Consider the following 17,980-nt stretch of genomic DNA (forward strand, 5'->3'; position numbering starts at 1 on the left):
AGCTCCCTGCATGAGTACAGGTATTTTTAATGGTTCAGGATTTTTGGCTTGGTGTTAATGTCAAACATCAGGAAGTTGCCAGAGTTGACAGCAAGGGTGTGTGTGGCGTGAGGCATCGCCACTCTCTGGCAACCATTTGCAAGGTTAATGTTGTAGAAAACAACATCCATCTCCCCGCTCCCCCCACTCTCAAAACAGTTTCATTAGTCCTAGCGCTCTGACCCCTCTTCTTATAGTGTTGTCAGATGTGACATGCATCATATTATCAGCGAGTGATGCAATCAGTAAAATTTCAATGTCCCTGCTGCTGCTAAGTTGCCTAGCCTGGTGTTCACATCATGCATATTTTAGAACACACAGCCAGATTGCATTGTATACGCTGCATGGCCCTCTCCCATTCATCCCCCATTACCTAATAAATAAGACAGGCTGAAGGCACCGACTATCAATAATAATAATGGAGTGAGTTTAGTTTGGGACCCTATGATGAACGAAGCCTGCGTGGTTTTGTACAGCTTTGTTTGGTGTCGACACATTGACATTCAGAGCGAATGAGTCTCAGACAAACACCATGATTCAGGGGATTACATTAGTTAAACAAATATCCAACTGAATCAAGACCATGGAGCTGTCAGTATGCTCTTCATATTTAAACCTCGCTGACATTAAATGATATGCAATCATCCATACATCACCCACCAATTTATAAAAAAGCTTCTTGGTTTCTCATATGTAGAGAATTTTATCTTAATAATAAAAATGACCATTTTATCTTGTTATAACTAGAGGCTTCTTCTAATTAAACTGTGGTATGCTGTTATAAAAATGGTTCTTTTGATTAATTGATTTCGTTTCAAGCTTGTGAAGAGACACATTCAACTTCTGTTATTATTGAGAATAGTAAATGGTACCGCCTTGGCAACAGATACACTAAGAAGAAATTTGAATGGCATATAAACAGAGTCAGTCTGACCTCTCAGAGGTAGCATCATTTCTAACTTTAATCAGCAGAGGAAACAAAAGGTTGGAAGGATGCTGTAGTCCTAGTCCTTGATTAAAGTTTGTTCTACACTGAGGATTGTTTTTGGGTCCACAAAAGAAAACTATGCTCACTATACAACAAAGCATGACATATTTCATACATTTAAGGCAGTATCGTCTCTGAAGTACTCAATAATTGTAACTATAATAACTAACTATAATAACTATAATAACTTAACTATAATGAAAAACTAACGAATATTCATCATCATTCATCAACTGTATCATGCCTTATACTTTGCGTTGCAACAAAGATCTATAAAACCATTCACTGCTCAGTAAATCTCATTAACAGATTAAAAAAACAACGTGAGAACAAATGCACATTAGTGCAAACATCCACACCACTCACTCTATCTATAGTCTGTAGACTACAATGTCTTTTCTTCTAGCTTTGAATTTAAGTTTATCTCTTTGCAACAATGTATAAATGTTTCTTGTACTAACAACATACCAACTTGTCTTATTTACAAAGAAAAAAAAACCTTGAATAAATGATCGCAGGTTACGTTGTCCTAGCAAGACAAGTTAATTTTAAGGCAAAAAGAAATCTTTCGAAGAGGGAAATGTGTCATTTATAACTTCACATATTTAGTTATAACTACAAACAGAACTCAATAATCTGCCACAAATTTCAATAATTATCGATAATAGAGCTGCAGCGTTTAGCTGATTAATCCATTAGTCGATCAACAGAAAATTAATAATTAAAACCAAAATCAATTATCATTTTAGTCTCCCTTGTCATAATTAACTGAATATATCTTTAGGTAATGGACTGGTGGTTGGGACAAAACAAGACATTTTAGATTGCATCTTGTGCTTTGGAAAACAGTGATCAACATTTTTCACATTTATAGAGCAATGTCTAATCGATTAATCAAGAAAATAATCAACAGATCAATCAATAATGAAAATAATTGTCAGTTGCAGCCCTAATCAATAAATAAAACCAATATGCACAAAGACGTGCAGACATAGTGTAACTGGCCCTTTCTAGAAGTATCCATCTCTTTAAAAATCTAATTTAGAGCGGGTGGGCTTCAGTGTACCACCAGCTGGTGTACACACTCTCACAATATTGACGCTGTTTTTTTCTTACTTTTCTGTGTGTCAAATGTATTTTTAAAATGTATAAAACAATGCAATGAAGGTTTCATGTTCAAAAAAGTTAAAGTCTGACACAATTATAAAATGACCTGTGAGTAATCAGTAAGTAAAATATGCTTGAACAAAAAAGCAATGATAAATTGCTGTGCTCATTGTGAATTCCATACTCAATTGTGGCATTTTCCAGGGTAAATGGAATTGTGCATTAAAGTCTGAATATGCCTGACTTTGGGGGAGTGAAACATTTTATTTTCCCTCTTTTTTTACCAGAGATGTGGCCTGTGGAAGCCACAGTATTGCAGTGCTTTCAGTGAAAAGGCCATCTTTAGGACCTCTTGATCAATCTGTGACCTTTAAGTACATAGCCATCTCGTAAATAGGAGGGTGCGCTTACAGAGACTTCAAAAGCAAGGGGACCCGATAATTTCAAAATGGAGCGGTGTGGAGTGGCGCTGGTGGGGAGTCCATAAAAGCCTGCCTTGTTCTCCACACACCTCCTCTTTACTCCACAACAGCCAGTTAGGGTAATAGCTCAAGGGAGAAAGGGGAAGAGAGGGAGAGAGAGAGAGTGAGAGAGAGAGGGAGGAGGAGGGATGAAGGGACGGAGACAGAGAATAACAGGTAATTACTGGTAATCATTGTACGGGGAAGAGCTGATGATCACTACAGTATAACAGATTGTACTGTTCCCTGTTGAAAAACACTGAGGAGACCGGATGTGGTGTTGTCGGCAGGTAACGATTGGGAAATTAGTCGGTAACCTTAAACTCCCTTCGCAATCATAGAGAAACTCCTTTTCCCTCTTTCTCTCTCATTGAGAGGAGTTATATAAATCTCAATATTCCACTCAGAAAGTACCGTATAAGTAGGGACTATGGGTCCTTTATTATATTACAATCTTTTTTATTTAGATTGGACATCAAGTAGAGGCAAGTAGTTGCAGTTCAACAAGGAGACAAGGTGATACAAACTAGGTGGTGATACAGTATTAGAGTGAGAGACAGAAGCACTTGGAGTTGTACCTGAGTCTTGATTTTAAAAGCTGAACTATATTCATGAAATACTTCTGTCTAATACCTGTTTAGTTAAGACAATTCAGTTTGGCTCTGATTTAAACAAAAGCACTGACTCAAATTCAAACTGTGTCCACTTGGCGATAAAAGCTCTGCAGTGAAATGGGATTTTTTTTTTTAATCCATTCACTGCAGTGAGATTCCTCTGTAATTCACCTGTAGATAGCTTCAGTTTTCGGAGCCGGGTAGTCCAGTAACATTGTCAATTTTCTGCTAAAACCATGTACGTTAAACAGAGATATACAACATTAATTAAATGAAAGTACCTTTAACCATTTGGTAGAATGTGACTCAACCTTTTCCTGAAATTACTGTGCATTGATTGCAAGAAAAAGAACATTTTTTTAAAAACTCAAACAGCAGATTTTAGTCCCTAACGATAATAGATGAGAGAATTGCAATGCAGCTGACATATCTCTGAAAAGTGTGAGCTTTATTAGGTCACAAAAAAATGATATTTCATGCCAAGGTGTGAAAAGTAAAGTATATTCTTCCTCACCACTAGGCCTGCATTTTTTTTTTTCAAAATGTAGTTAAATATTTTGGTGACTATCTGGTGTAAAATATCTTGGAAACAAACATCTGACAAACAGTGACTCTCACATTCACAGTGATGAGCTGCTAGAAGTGTGGACCTCTGCAGCCCCAGTGTCACTGGGAGAGTTATTGATTTTGAGCAGTGTCTTCCTTGGGCTCTGTTTGACTAGACAGTGGCCTCCGCACAGTGGAAGTCTTTAGTGGATCAATTGGGAGCACTTGCTCCACTTGTACCTGTTTGTAACTGATAAGACAACACTTCAGAGAACTGGTAATGATTAGCTGAGGATAAACATCAAATCAGCATACTGGGCAGGTGTAAAAGGAAGAAAAATATGAAAAAGAATTAGACTGGGATGTTGATTCTCTATTGTTTATACAGCACAAAATAAAACTACAGTGTTATTGTGCTTAATCACAAATATTAAACCAATTAGACCTTAATGTGTTTAACTACAGAGAAAGAATCACAAGCTGAAAATGTCATTACGAAAACTGTGTGAGAACCTCTGTTAAGCGGCCATGTTGTTCTTGTCACTTAACACTCATGAGATCATCGCAGTTTCATCCACATCCCATAATGGTGACACGGTGAGCACACATCCTGAACCTGTCCCAGTTGAAAAGGAACTCATGAGATCATTCAGTCTTGACCTAGATGCTACAGAACATACCGGAGATGTGCATGTAGGCCTATATAGATATATAAAGTATTTATATAAAGGAAGGGTCCATAAAATATGGATGAAGCCAGTGAGGAAGTGATGTTTGAGACAGATGCCTCTTGTGTTGACATGTGACAGCACTGACTGTTGTAATGGGAAGCCCATCACTTAAAACAGGTCAGATCAAAATATGCCGCTGGGAGTTATGCCTTCTGTCAGTGCTGCCAAACAATGCCACACCAGCGGAGGAGTAATTCTCACTCTCAGTTTGTTTTCAAAATTACAGTATCACTAGCACGTTACCCACACCCATGCGGTATCCTGTTTTTTTGAAGTCCGCCTGAGCCAATGCATAGTTTTTGTCACGGCCATTCAAAAGGAATTACCAATAACACAGCTAATAATAAAAGGCTTGTAATGGATACATAGGGGGTTTGTCATCTCGCTACAGTTTAATCTGGCCCGCAGATACTCCGACAGTGGAGGACAGGTAACGTGAGACTCAAAGATTCGCTGCATTAGTTCTGCTTAGCTAACCGTGAATGCTAATTGCAGGAAGAACAAACTGCTACTCTCCCCTCCTTTTCCTCTCTCCTCCCCTTTTGGCCAACGGTAGAGCCCACTGAGAAACACAAAGCACGTCATACAGGTCTGCCTTGAAGCAGGAACAAAGAAGGTTGTTCTGCAAGCGAGATTCAATATGTAGAGGAAAAACACAGTTGGGCATATAGGCGTTGATTTCACCTCAACTTTAATGTTGTTCTCTTTAGGGTGCTATGGCAGCGTGCAGAGAGAGGCTTAATGGCCTAACTGCATGCTAACTCCTATCCACATAAAATGGAAATCTTTCCTTTTTATGGCAAAGGTATCAATTACAAATCAACCATAAATACATTAAAATGTGAAATATATTTATTGGTTTTCTCCTAGGTGGCAGCTTTTGAAAACTCTGGTCCCTTGATTGGTCGTGTTATTCCCACTCAGAGGAATCAACAAAATATTCTAATGTTTGAGAATTCAGGCGTAATTAATAGACAAAATATCTGCTAAGTACTCAACACTCATTACTATATACATGAGGTTCTCAAAGAAAACACATTTATAAAGTTATTTTAGTCAAAATGTAAAAGCCATAACCCCACACCAGTGATATGTGGCCAAACTGCTTCAAATGAAAACATCTTTTCGAAATAATCAAGTATTAAATCGTGACTAAAGAGATTAGAGGGCAAATAACAATCACAAAAGTGCATAGTAGAGGGCTCAAATCTCCATTAAAAGAGTGTGCTCCATTCAGAGGAACCCAACTGTGAAATGTCTTTGTGAGAAAACAAGACAATAAAAGAAAGAGGACTAAGAATAGAAGTGTTAAATCCAGGACTAATACTGATACTGATACTAATCTGTGGGCAAGGTCAAAGACCCGGTTACACACTAGGGGCTATAAAGGCTCATAGGTGCTGGTCAGCCTGAGCCACCAAAGCTGGGATCCCCCTCTGAGGTTCTGACCTGGGCAAATGAGAGGCCAATACCCTGGTGGAAACCACTATCTCCTATCAGTCTTCTATCCAGACTTCTATAGGCTACCTGCAGGGCCTCAGGCGAGAGCTATCATATAGCCACTGTACCAAGCACTCCTGTCTTTACCTTGCAGTGGAGATTTATTGTAATTAGAAGATTCCTTTACAAAAGCTTGGGATCAGCGTTTCTTCAAGGATCTCTGTGCGGTCCCATGGGGGACACCCTTTGATCCTGACCTTCGAACCCTAAGGGTTAAGCCTTCCCTTTGCAAATGAGTTTGACATGATAGACCACTTCCTAATTGGCCAATTGCTCAGTGCCTTTTCTGGGTCCTGCTGGTTTAACAAGTGTATGTTTTCCTTTCCACTCTCTAGTGTCTTACCACATCAGCACTGATGGCTTTGAAGTAAGTCTGTTTCCACCCATATAGATTCATACGCTAAGGAAGTATACAGGGTCATCAGGCATGGAAAAGGCTCACAATATGCCATATGATAAGTGTATTAAGATACAAGTACTTAAAGCTTCCACTACAATCTCAGGTGAAAACAGGACATCTTCCCTTGAATGTGTGAAATCTCACAACTCAATAAGGAGTTAAAAACTTCTCAAAATCACTGTTGGTTGTGTATTTCTTTAGGAGTGTTTTCTCTCTTTTCTCTTTTGTCTGCTCTGCCTCCTTCAGTGTGTCAGCCTGACAATTCTGAAAGCTATAATAGCTCTTAAACCATCAGAGATATTAGAGGAGAGCATTGGTGGTGTCGAGTCCCACCCTACAGCATGTGGTTTGTAAGTCCCCCCCCCCCCCCCCCCCCCGCCCATCCCCACTTCCATCTTTTCCCCAATCAGATTAGTTTGCCTAATACTGAGAGGAAAGGTTGCTGCCAGTGGGCCCTGCAGGCGTGGAAGAACAGGTGGCCAAATGGTGCTGAAATGGTTTCTCTACAATGATCTGCAAAAACGATGTGGTGGTCTGCATCCATGTTCCGCTCTTAGATCACCAACATCTGAACGTTTGTGCAATTATATAAAATCAGAATATCCACAACTTTGCAGCTGACCTGTTTTTTCATTGAATCAGTCGTCACAAACTAATTGCAGAAATGTATTTGGTCATGTGGTTCCCTCACATCTAGGCTACAGTTAGGTTACCTGCACCTGTATTGTGAGACATCTTTCAAATCTACCTGCAGACTGTTACTCAGATGGATTACCTGGTAACCTTTCCCAATGACCTCTGTAGGGTTTGTTCACCTGCAGGACCATGGGAATCTCCCCTGCTAAAATACCACCTCCTCCTCTGTACACAGAGAACGTGCCTCACCAGCCGCCTAGCACCAAGACGGATTGTTTAGGGGTGCAGAATTAGTCAGGTCAGGGAATCCTTGGCCTCGGGCCGGGCTAATTACTTTCTAATGTGACGACGATTCTTTTGAAGAGCTGTTTTCTCGCTGACCAAATCTCTTTAAAAGCATCTTGGGGGTGCAAAAGGGGCCGAGAGGGAGTGCGCTGTGGCAGGCCACACCGGGGCCAGAGGGGAAGCTCAGGTTACACCCTGCCTGCCGTGATGCATTGTTGGTGGGACGCCTAGGCTCCAATGCACCCCCACCTCCTCCTCCTCCTCTTCCTCCTCCTCAACCACCACCACCTCCATCCTCCTCCTCTCAGCCCTTGTCTCTCCAGCTGGCCGAGAGAGGCTGCCGCAGAGCCTCGTAGAAACCCTGACACCAGTCCAGAGGATGCACTCTGCACATGAAACCTTACACTCAACTAATGGTTACAAATGTGTTTTCAAAGAAATCCCAGGTCTCCTGTATAAACCATGGACTCACACTGCTGGATGTGCATATATGTACACACACACTCACTGCACATACACATGGGCACATTGGCAGACAAAATTGGAGACAATTGGTGTTGCTGAACTAGGAGATTTAAAACGGACTATAAATCTTGAGATATGAGGGTTTTTTTTTTATTCATTCCTGTGGGAGACGAGACAGAGAAACCAAAACAGCTTATATCTAAATTGTTTAATATCAGCTCATTTAATTTTACCACCACAATGACAGAACATTAACAATTTCCTACAATGATAACCAAACATATCAGCAAGCTGACAGTGTTCTCTTCAAGGATTTGCCTTTAGAAATTGCAGGTGGCTTCTGGCTTTGACTGACACTTCACACGGATTTCAGCGACCTCCTGCTTTCTTTCGCTCACTCCCTCAAAGACAATGTATTCCCTTCCAGGGGAGTGATCCCTAATTAGCTGTCAGGTGATAGCGTGCTGCTTTCATTGTGCTCCCTGCTGCTGCACTGCAGGCTATGTGGTCAGCAGTCAGTCTTAGGCTGAAGTGACAGAAATGACAGATCATCTTTCTATACACCCTGCAGCTGAAAGAGACCACTTGGTCCTTACAAAGAGACCCCAACTCTCTGTATTAAAAAGAACTCAATATCAAATCTCATAACAAACAGATCACTGACCCAGCAAAGACAAGAGGATCACTTGAGAACGTCTCTGTGGTCACTCAAATAAAAAACAATAGCCAGTGATATGTTTGTCTCGCACCAATAGACGTCTGATGACTGGATTTGGACCTGAATTATTTAGTGACCCTTTGCTTTTGTCAGTTTGTTCAAAGTAGGTGATTTTAATGGAGGAAAGATACTTCTTATATCACGTTCCAACATTCAGTGAATCTGATAAAAGCTTCTGGAAAACCACAATCACATTTTTCCATATACAGTAAATGCAAAAATATCTACCCTTTCCTGTATTTCCAAATAAATGCCAAATCCTCTAACTACACAGGATATGGCAAACAGGTCATTCCTGATATAAAAGATAAGATTTCCTGTCTGTCTGTTAGTTTCACTGCAGGTCTCCTCCAGACAGTTCCAGTATCCACCCAGGCAACAGAGGGACCTTGTTTGAAGGTCATGTCAGCACCGGGGCGTAAACGTTAGACCTTTTTGTGGTCAGGGTAAATGTACAAGGCCGCCCTGCGGGAGCACTCCTTCCCTCTCTTTAATCGGCATATAACAGATCCTTGTAGAGCCAAACTGTCTGCGACACATCAGCACTTAGAAATAAAAAACCCTCAGCCAACCCTGCATTGGCTGCGGTTGGACTACGGCAGCTGGATCATTTCAGAGGGAAACAGACAGGTCTGCTGTTGGAGGGGAAACAGGCTAATGGAAAATCCACTATAAGAGTTCACAGATGTTATTTTTTTCAATTAATTTATTCATTTATATATTTATGTATTCCCTTAGACAATAAATTGTGTACATCGCTCTCTTGATTATATTTTCATGATAAAAATTAGAGAGCTGCTCTACTGCTCTACTGGCTTTGTTGGCAGAGTGATATTGCCAAGTGTATTTTTTGACACTGTTGTTGTATGTAAGCACCACAATAAATTAACATTGTTTGTACTGTCTGATTTATTTTACTAATTAGACTTTTTATGGTTTTATCCCTACAGTTTTATCTCACTGGTTTGTAACTTTTGTCTTTAAAAGGTAATGAAGCATGTAAAATCACAAGAATATATATTATTTAATATTAAATAGTAATTTTATTTATCTGTATGTACATACCAGTTATTTCAAAACTGTGGACAATTGTTTTAATGCTCCAACCTTCAGCTGCTTTAACATTTACTGTATACTCTGTAAAAAAAAAACAAAAAAACAGTCTGCACTGCTAACACAGAATATACAGACATTTCTCTGTCAGTGAAGCCAATCATTTGAAGGAGCCGAGAAAGCAAACTTAACCGTTCTAATGCTCCAGCCGAGAAACTTAATTTACCAATTTGCAGGAAGACAAGATGGCAGGAAACAAGCCAATTTGCCACGTGTGCAGTGCACAACAAACCCCAGCCTTGCTCCCCGGCCTCATGAGAGGTAATTATCCCTAAAAAAGAATGCCATGCTGTATTAAGATGTAGCCCCATCAAAACGAGGGAGACAGCCTCATTACAAGTAATTATGAGGGAATTAGAAACATCATTTAACTAAACGAGCAAATAATGTCCAGGATATTGAAGAAGCTGCCTGCACTTCTGCCGACTGCTGCAAGTCCCATTACAAAAATTGTAGGTCTTTAATAGAATAATGACATGCTTTATCTTGCCTGCCTCTCTCTAAGAGGGTCTTGGAGGAGAGGGAAGGGCTGAGGGAGAGAGGGGTGGATGTGAAAACAACTGTTGCAGGGCTCTCTATCCTCAGTGTGGTCTCACTCTTGAGTGTGTAGCATAAGGCCTTCTAGATAATCCCCCTATTATCCTTACAAATACAAAATGGAGTGCAGAAAATTGTATCTCACATCCATTATTGTGTCAAAGGTAATGCTAATGGACTTATCTCTAGAATAATAGCCGAGTTCTCCTCATGTACTGTAGCCTATAATAGTTTGATGCATATTGGACAGCGAATGGCACTTCAAAACAGGCAGTTCAGGGAATCGCTGCCAAGAGTTTGGGATTTTAAGAAACAGACCTCTTTACATCCATAGAGGCTCACACCATGGTTTCAATGCGGAATTGCGCAACCAAAACAAACTTGGCCATCATCGTTGGAAACATCACTTTGTATCAAGCAAGATGCAAAATATGAGGTGGATCACAGTGTACTGAGGAATTAGCACAGATCTCCATCCTTAGCTCTGTCTCCTGCCTCCATGATAATATTTAATACAAAATCTCTCACTGATAAATCCTTACTCATACATAACCACATATTGGCTTGATGTCATGTGCCTAAACCTGGCATGAACCAGGGGACTACTCTGTGCTTAATGAGGCCTGCCCTCCTGGCTATTGTTACATGGAATAAGCCTGCAGCTCTGGCTGTGGTGGAAGTGGTTTAGCAATCATACAGTGGGCTGAACTGAAACTGTCTCCTATGCCAATGCCTGATCTTTTGTCTATTGAATGCCAGCTCTAAAATGTAAATTGTCATTCTCCATAACAGTGTTTCTCATTTACCGCCCCCCTCCCAAAACCATCATCTTTCCTCCCTGAGATATAAGTACAGGTACAAGTAGGTTCAGATGTATAGGTAGACCACTACAAAGTCCTTCTGCAGACATGTCATGCCTCAGGACCTGTCTTAAGGAGATAAAGGCCTGGATGTTCACACATTTCCTCCACTTTATCAGCAAGTTCTCCACATCAGATTCAGTCATCCGCCAAACCTCACCTCACTGCCCTAACATCACCATTTCCTCTTCAGTCACTAACCTTGGTGTTAGGTTTGACCCTCAGCTGACTTTTGTTTTGTCAAAAACATCTCTAGACTCCACCCCTCTGTAACCCCTCTGTAACCCTGTCAAATGCCCAAAAACTTGTCCATGCCTTTATCTCCTCAAGACTGGACTACTACAATGTGCTCTTCACAGGGATCCCTGGGAAGGAGCATCCGGGGGCCCAAATACATTCAGATCAGCGCTGCCAGGATCCTGATCAGAGTCCAAACACACAAACATGTAACACCAATTTTGTTTTCATTACACTGGCTTCGTGTCTCTTTCAGGATTGACTACAAAATGACTCACATACAAATCCATCAACAGACATGCGCCTCCCTACCTACAAAAACTGATTGTAACACAAACCTCCACCTGCACCCTCAGATCTGCCAGCAGCTTCTTCCTCCAGGCCCCCAGTACTGAGCTCCACATCATGGGGGGTTGAGCCTTCTGCTCTGCTGCACCAGGCCTGTGGAACAGACCCCAGACTGTTTTAAAAAAAAAAAGGGGGGGAAGGCTTTTTCATCCCAAATTATTATTACTATTTTCTTTATGTTATGTCTTCTATGTTAGAAATACTGCAGCCCTGTGAATGAAATGTGGCACAATTTAAATGTATTATCAACATTATTATTATTATTATTCAACAATGAAGGATAATGCATTACACCATTAAAGAGCTGCTTGTGCTTTTCCTTGAGTAATAAAATATGTAGTCATGTTGACACTGTCAGTCACAATATCATGAGTTAAAGCAAATAGATTTTAAGACCAAAAAAGTTCTTCAGACACATTCAGTCCTACTTTATTTATTCTATTTGCTCATGATTGTGGAAGGTACCTGAAATCATTTCCCCAAAAATAACCAAAGCAATGGTTTTACCCTATTTGTCTATATATTTGCCATTGCAGTGTGCCTGGTAGCATATTCCTCTCCTGTTAAGGAGAAGGGCTGGTGGCTGGGGAGTGGGGTGGGGTGGGGGGTGGACAAACACAATTTCCCTTCAGCTCCTTCATTTCCAGTTGATATAAAACAGAATCATGAAAAATCACTTCTGGTCCAAGCTCTCCTTTTTAACCATTAACCCATAAATACAGAAGCTGGTTAAAGCCAGCGGATGACAGGGCCTGCCTCAAAAACCTTGTTACGTTCCCCTCAAATTCATTTAGGGAGCAAACAGGTCTTGAGAGTTGTCTGGCTTAATGCATTGCGATCGCTTTTAAAACTCTTGTCTTGGGGCAGACCCGAGGCTCTGCATCTGCTTGTGGTGCTATACTTCATAACCTTCCACTCTAATATGAAGCCACACATACCCTCCTTAAATCAAATGGCAGTAAATATGTTAGGAGATAGTTGAAAAGCCCTGGCTGGAATATGTATTAAAAAGAAAAAAGAAAAACTGTTTTTCAAATATTGGAAGCGAACATTATAAATAACACAAAAGTAAGTGATGGATAATGTTGTTGCAGCCTGTTTAAATTTAATGGGGTCTCTATTAAGTTAGTTTTGATCTACATCGTTTTATCTCAAGATGTAAAAGAGGCGATATCTGGAGGTTTTAGTATAATTCATTATGATCCTGTAAATATGCTCTAAAAACTATTCGGAGAATCAATTTGCCGAGCGCTCTCTGTCTTTGCCTCTCCCTCTCCACACTGTGTGTGGCCCACAGTTTCCATTACTCCCATCATAAATTATACCACACAGTGAATTACACTTGCTTTTCACCTTACCAGGCAGGTTTGATGAATCCTAAGGCACAACACATCATCTCAACAAATCTTCATCACCATGCCACTCGCTGTCTCTTTGCAGTTTAAACCACTTCAAATCATTTTCATTGCCCTGCTATTAAAAATTGTAATTCACACCTGCCATTGCAGTGATACATAGTTACATCAAACCCCTCCTCCACCCCCGCCTATCCCTCTCTTTCACTTTCTCTCTTTGGCTCCTATTCTCTCTCCTGTGCTCATAGCTGCATCTCCACACACACATATCTCTCTCTCTTTGCCTGTCTTGTAAATCAAACAACCTCAGGTGACAGGTCATGCAGATTTCGCACAAGTCAGTAGGGTGCAAACATCCATCCAAAAGAGCAGCGCATTGCCATCACACCTGATGACATAATGACCACTTGGAAACTAATAAACAGCTTCATTCAACCAAAGCTATTGCTCCTTTTCATAAGCGTTACGGCCCCCCATCCCTCTCTCCCTCTCTGTTCTCTCCCTCTCTCCTATCTGTCACAAATTCATCCTCCTGTACCTCACCTCTTCGCTGGTGCTGGAGTTACCCATAAATCACTGCTGTTGTCTAACTAACACTATCCATTTTTTTTCCAGAAACACAAGGCGGCTGTTGCAGAAATTGGGTCAGGCATAATCTGCAGGGCAGCAGAGCCTAGCTAGTCCTGATTCTGCTAGGTAATGCAGCCATTAGCACACAGTGAGAGATTGGTGGGATGGGTAGAGAGGATGGGTGGAGGAGTGGGACGGGGGTCTATTGTACTGTACATGATGTGACACCCAAGAAAAGCTGGCAAATGACATGGTTTTATCGCTCCCCATCAACCACAGGACATTTGTGAGTCTGTGTGTGTGTGTGTGTGTGAGTGAGTGAGTGAGTGAGTGAGTGAGTGAGTGAGTGAGTGTGTGTGTGTGTGTGTGTGTGTGTGTGTGTGTGTGTAGCCTCTGTTCAGGCTTGTGTTTGATATTTGCATGTCTTAAAATAGTAAATTGAACTTTGACAACGTGTCAGTATGCTGGTTCTTTTGAAAATGTAAACTGAATAAACAGGACGTGCTGGTGCTCAGAATTCAAAGTATCTCTTCTCTTCTTTTTTTTTCCACAGATGAAAAAAAAAAGGTTTGATTAATGATGACGAGAATCTTGTCCTTTGACAATATGTCTCTTTATTATAAGGTTTCCCCTTACAAGGCCTGATGCAGACTTCAAATGAGAGAAAATCCCGCCCAGAGGCATGATTGGCTTGAGATGGTGTGCGTCTCTTTTCCACCCTGGAATGTGTTTTACCTGCTTCTATAGTTACCTCTGTATTACCTTTATAAGACAGACACTCAAGTCATCCACCTTATTTACAGCAGAGTGCCGCTATAGCAATGTTTATGTATTCAAAATGAAAGAATGACTTAAAACTTGTTGCTTAATGAAAAAAATCTGCAATTTTACAAACACTGTGACATTTGCTCTGCTTGTAGGCTTGGATGCTCAGGAATCAAACAAATATGGAAGCTGCATGGCGACTGCATTGCATCCCTACAAATGCTGCCTTTTCCTTCCACAAATTCAAGCTGGAATTAAAACACACCCTTTCAAGAACCTCATAATATTGTTTAATGTAATAATGGGATGTATATGTGAGCCAACAGCAGGGTTAATTAAGGTAATTTAACCTAGTGTTTTCCTTGTTTTTTCCCACTGTTAAAGCACACATGTACCTAGTTTTAAACACCTCTAATAAAACCCTTTTAAAAAATTCAAAAAATCACCTTTCATTTCTGACTTTATGATAAGCTTTTAACACATTGAGATAAGCACACTGAACAATTGGAATAGAATTATGTCCCATGCATGTAATATAATTCATTTGTGTACTGTCTGTATGCTCTTCAGGATGTCAACAGTAACATTAGCCTTGTTTACAGCTGCCTTAAGTGTTTGCACATTTTGTGTTTAACAAAATAATTAAAAAATAACTGTATCAATAGTGTTTTTTTTTATGTAAGCACACACAAAATAATGCATGAAATAAAACCAAGCAAACCCAATTTTCACTGAAATAGAAAATTTATTGAATGAGAAGGTTTTTCTTGAAGGTCTAAATTACAGAATAGAAACAACTATGTTTTTCCTGTCAGCATTAAGGGTTCGTGTCAGGTGAAATAAATTGACTGATGCTTTGCAAAATATTTGACAAACCCATTATGGATAAAATAAAATAAAAATGGTGTGAATGCATTTCATGTGGAATCAACGTTTTCTTGGATGTGATATGAAGATATGTTATCAGTAAAGAGGAGGAGAAGAAAAATAAAATAAAAAGTACAAAATTATTATAATTAATTATACACATGGTGTATTTTATACATATAGGGAAGCTTGATTGCTTTCTTGTGAGACGTACAGTTGCTGCATAATAATAATTTCCTCAACAAATAAAGTGATACAATCAATATACAGTAGTTATGTCGAGACACTTATAGGAATGTGTTGTTTTGTAATATGTTTTTACGTGGACTGCAGTGGTGAACATACTGTAAAGTCAATCAGTACTCAATTTTGTTATACAGGTTGTATAAAGGTAGCGCTGACAGGTTGCTCCCCGGGTAGTACAGGGGCGTTGGAAAGGCGATAGACCGGGGAACCGGAACACGCAGTAAGGAGTTATCTCTGAAAACCAGCGGCATCCCCACTAGTGTCTGTGCGGAGGCGTGGGCCATGTTGGCCGCCTCCAGTTCAGCTGAGAGCTGCCGTTTCCATTTGTTTCTCCTGTTCTGAAACCACGTCTTGACCTGAGTCTCCGTCAGCTGCAGGCTGGAGGCTAAGCAGGCCCGCTCCGAGCTGCTCAGGTACCGCTTCATGTCGAAGGTGGACTCCAGCTGGTACACCTGACTCCGGGAGAAAACCGTGCGCGTCTTCTTCTTGGCCGAGTTGCCCTGCTTGTCCGCACCGTCTGTCTGTCTCTCCTCCGACAGAGGAGACATCTGATGGCAGGGTCTCTCCTGCTCCTCCTTGTAATCCTGCAGCAGAGGCTGCGGCAGGTGCGGCCGCCGTGCCAGCCCGTCGTTTCCAGACAGAAGTCCTTTAGCGGGACCTAGATGCCAGCAGGAGAGAGGGAGATCATGAATATCATAAACAACATATGTTTAAAGCATGCTTTTTAACCAGGCGACAGGAAACAATCATTTTACTTCATGTTTTGTTTTACATAAGCTAATCGGTTTGAGAGTTGGTCGAGTGTGAACTCTGACTCGCTGAACGCCGGTGACTTTTTAAACAAACAATTCAGTAGAGTAGGCTATGCTCGGTGTACAGTATACTATTAATTAAATCCCGCTCTATTTAACGCTCAATTGACGACGTGTAATGCTGCCATTTTGGAAACATGTTTCATCAATTAGCAAGCTCAATTAAATTTGAAATGAGAGAGAAAGACAGGGGGCTAATTATTTGACCCTCCACTCTTCTGCTGCTGCAGCGGTGATAGTCTACACCACTAACAAGTGGAGGTGGAGGAGCTGCATGCGAGTGTGACAGTCATCAACACAAGATAATCATATGTGAGCTGAAGTGCAAACAAAAACATAAAACCGCAGGCCTGGTTATTTTTATTTTCAAAAAAGAAACTAATTAAGCTCTCAGGCAATTTTAGACAGTAAATAAATCAAATGTGAAGTGTGGTAATGAATTAGTAAATTGGTGGGGTTGTAAAAATTATAGATAGAATTATTTTTACACTACTTAGCATTCACTTTTCTGAAAAATAATAATAATGTTAATAATGTTAATAATGTTAATAATAATAATAATAATAATAATAATAATAATAATAATAATAATAATAATAATAATAATAAAATATCCCTCACCTAAACATTTGAAGTTGTGCGCTTGGTGCTGGGTGCAGGGCTCGCTGTGACCCGTGTCGGAGCAGAAGCAGTCTGCTGAGTCCTCCCCGCCGCTGCACTCCTCCTCTGAGGACACAGACAGGGAGCGCCTCCGCGGCGCCGGCTGCGCCCCCTTGGAGAGCTCCTTGGTCCCGGAGCGAGGCGCATCGGACGGCGTGCCTAAAATCGACTGGATGGTGAAGCTGGAAATCGGGCCCGTCGAGCACTTGCTCCCGCTGTCTTCTGCGCTACTCATTCTCGCTTCATACCAGTATTGAAGTATTGACTGAATCTGTCTGTCCCTTGTATTCCGTTATTCTACAAGATTGGTGCGTAAAAAAATAAGAACACGTCTTTTGTCCTCCTTTTTCCCCCCTGTAGCCAGTTTAATTGTGGAGTTTTACATTGGAGGAGTTTGAGGTGTTTTTTCTAGAGCTCGGGGAACATGAGTGTATTCCTGGTCCTCCTCCTCACGCTCTGGATCAGAGGCAGCAAGGCTGCGTTGCCTCATTTGCATGTAGGTAAGCTCCTCCTGGGCCAATCGCAGCCTCCAACATAAACCCGGAAATTTCAAACTGCTGTCAACGTTTTGGGGATGGGATGAGAGCGACAGAGCCGAAAAGCAGCAGCAGTGCTCATTCCTGCATTCAGTTGTGCTTATAACATTTAAATCATTACAGCCTGTATAACTAAAAACACGTCAGATGAAACCTCTACTTTTTATTTTATTTTTTGATACGAGTTCCCTAAAAATGCAATTTGGGTTGTATAAAGTATTTCAAATTAAACAAGAGAGGCTGTGTCCATTATTCAACACTATTACGGACTAATATGGTTATGAAAAAGAATAATTGTGCTAAGAATTAACATTTATTAATCTTGAAAATCAATTGTGTGGCTTGAATGTGCCTTTTTTTAAGTCTGGTGTGACACGTGAAATCTATTATTACTATTATCTCACCTTAACCAGAGAAAGGCTCACTCAGCTGAGCATGACCTCATGCAGTCACTGTCATGTCATGTTTTTTCTATTATCCTATGCATGTTAAATTGGTCGGGTGACGGTAAAAACGCGCACAGCTTTGGAACTATTACAGAGACCTAACTCATTTTTCCTGAAAATAATAAACTCATTCTGCGT

At 40.7% G+C, this 17,980-nt stretch overlaps 1 protein-coding gene across 1 annotated transcript; it reads right to left on the bottom strand.

Annotated features, from left to right (window-relative positions):
* Positions 1-15,498: 15,498 nt before the first annotated feature.
* hmx2 (H6 family homeobox 2) lies at positions 15,499-17,095 on the bottom strand. Its single transcript, XM_062430714.1, has 2 exons — positions 16,822-17,095; positions 15,499-16,046 (listed from the first exon to the last, which is right to left on the bottom strand). The coding sequence occupies exons 1-2, from the start codon at positions 17,093-17,095 to the stop codon at positions 15,499-15,501; spliced, it is 822 nt and encodes a 273-aa protein (XP_062286698.1).
* Between the last annotated feature and the right edge of the window lie 885 nt (positions 17,096-17,980).

The sequence above is a fragment of the Scomber scombrus genome, chromosome 12 (assembly GCF_963691925.1).
Source record: "Scomber scombrus chromosome 12, fScoSco1.1, whole genome shotgun sequence".
Lineage (NCBI taxonomy): Eukaryota > Metazoa > Chordata > Actinopteri > Scombriformes > Scombridae > Scomber > Scomber scombrus.

Bases quoted from the DNA above. Each gene is read 5' to 3' on its own strand.
- hmx2 (XM_062430714.1), bottom strand. From the start codon at position 17,095: ATGAGTAGCGCAGAAGACAGCGGGAGCAAGTGCTCGACGGGCCCGATT. The intron at 16,047-16,821 runs GTGAGGGATATT...GCTGGCATCTAG, and splicing joins GCACAACTTCAAATGTTTAG to GTCCCGCTAAAGGACTTCTG.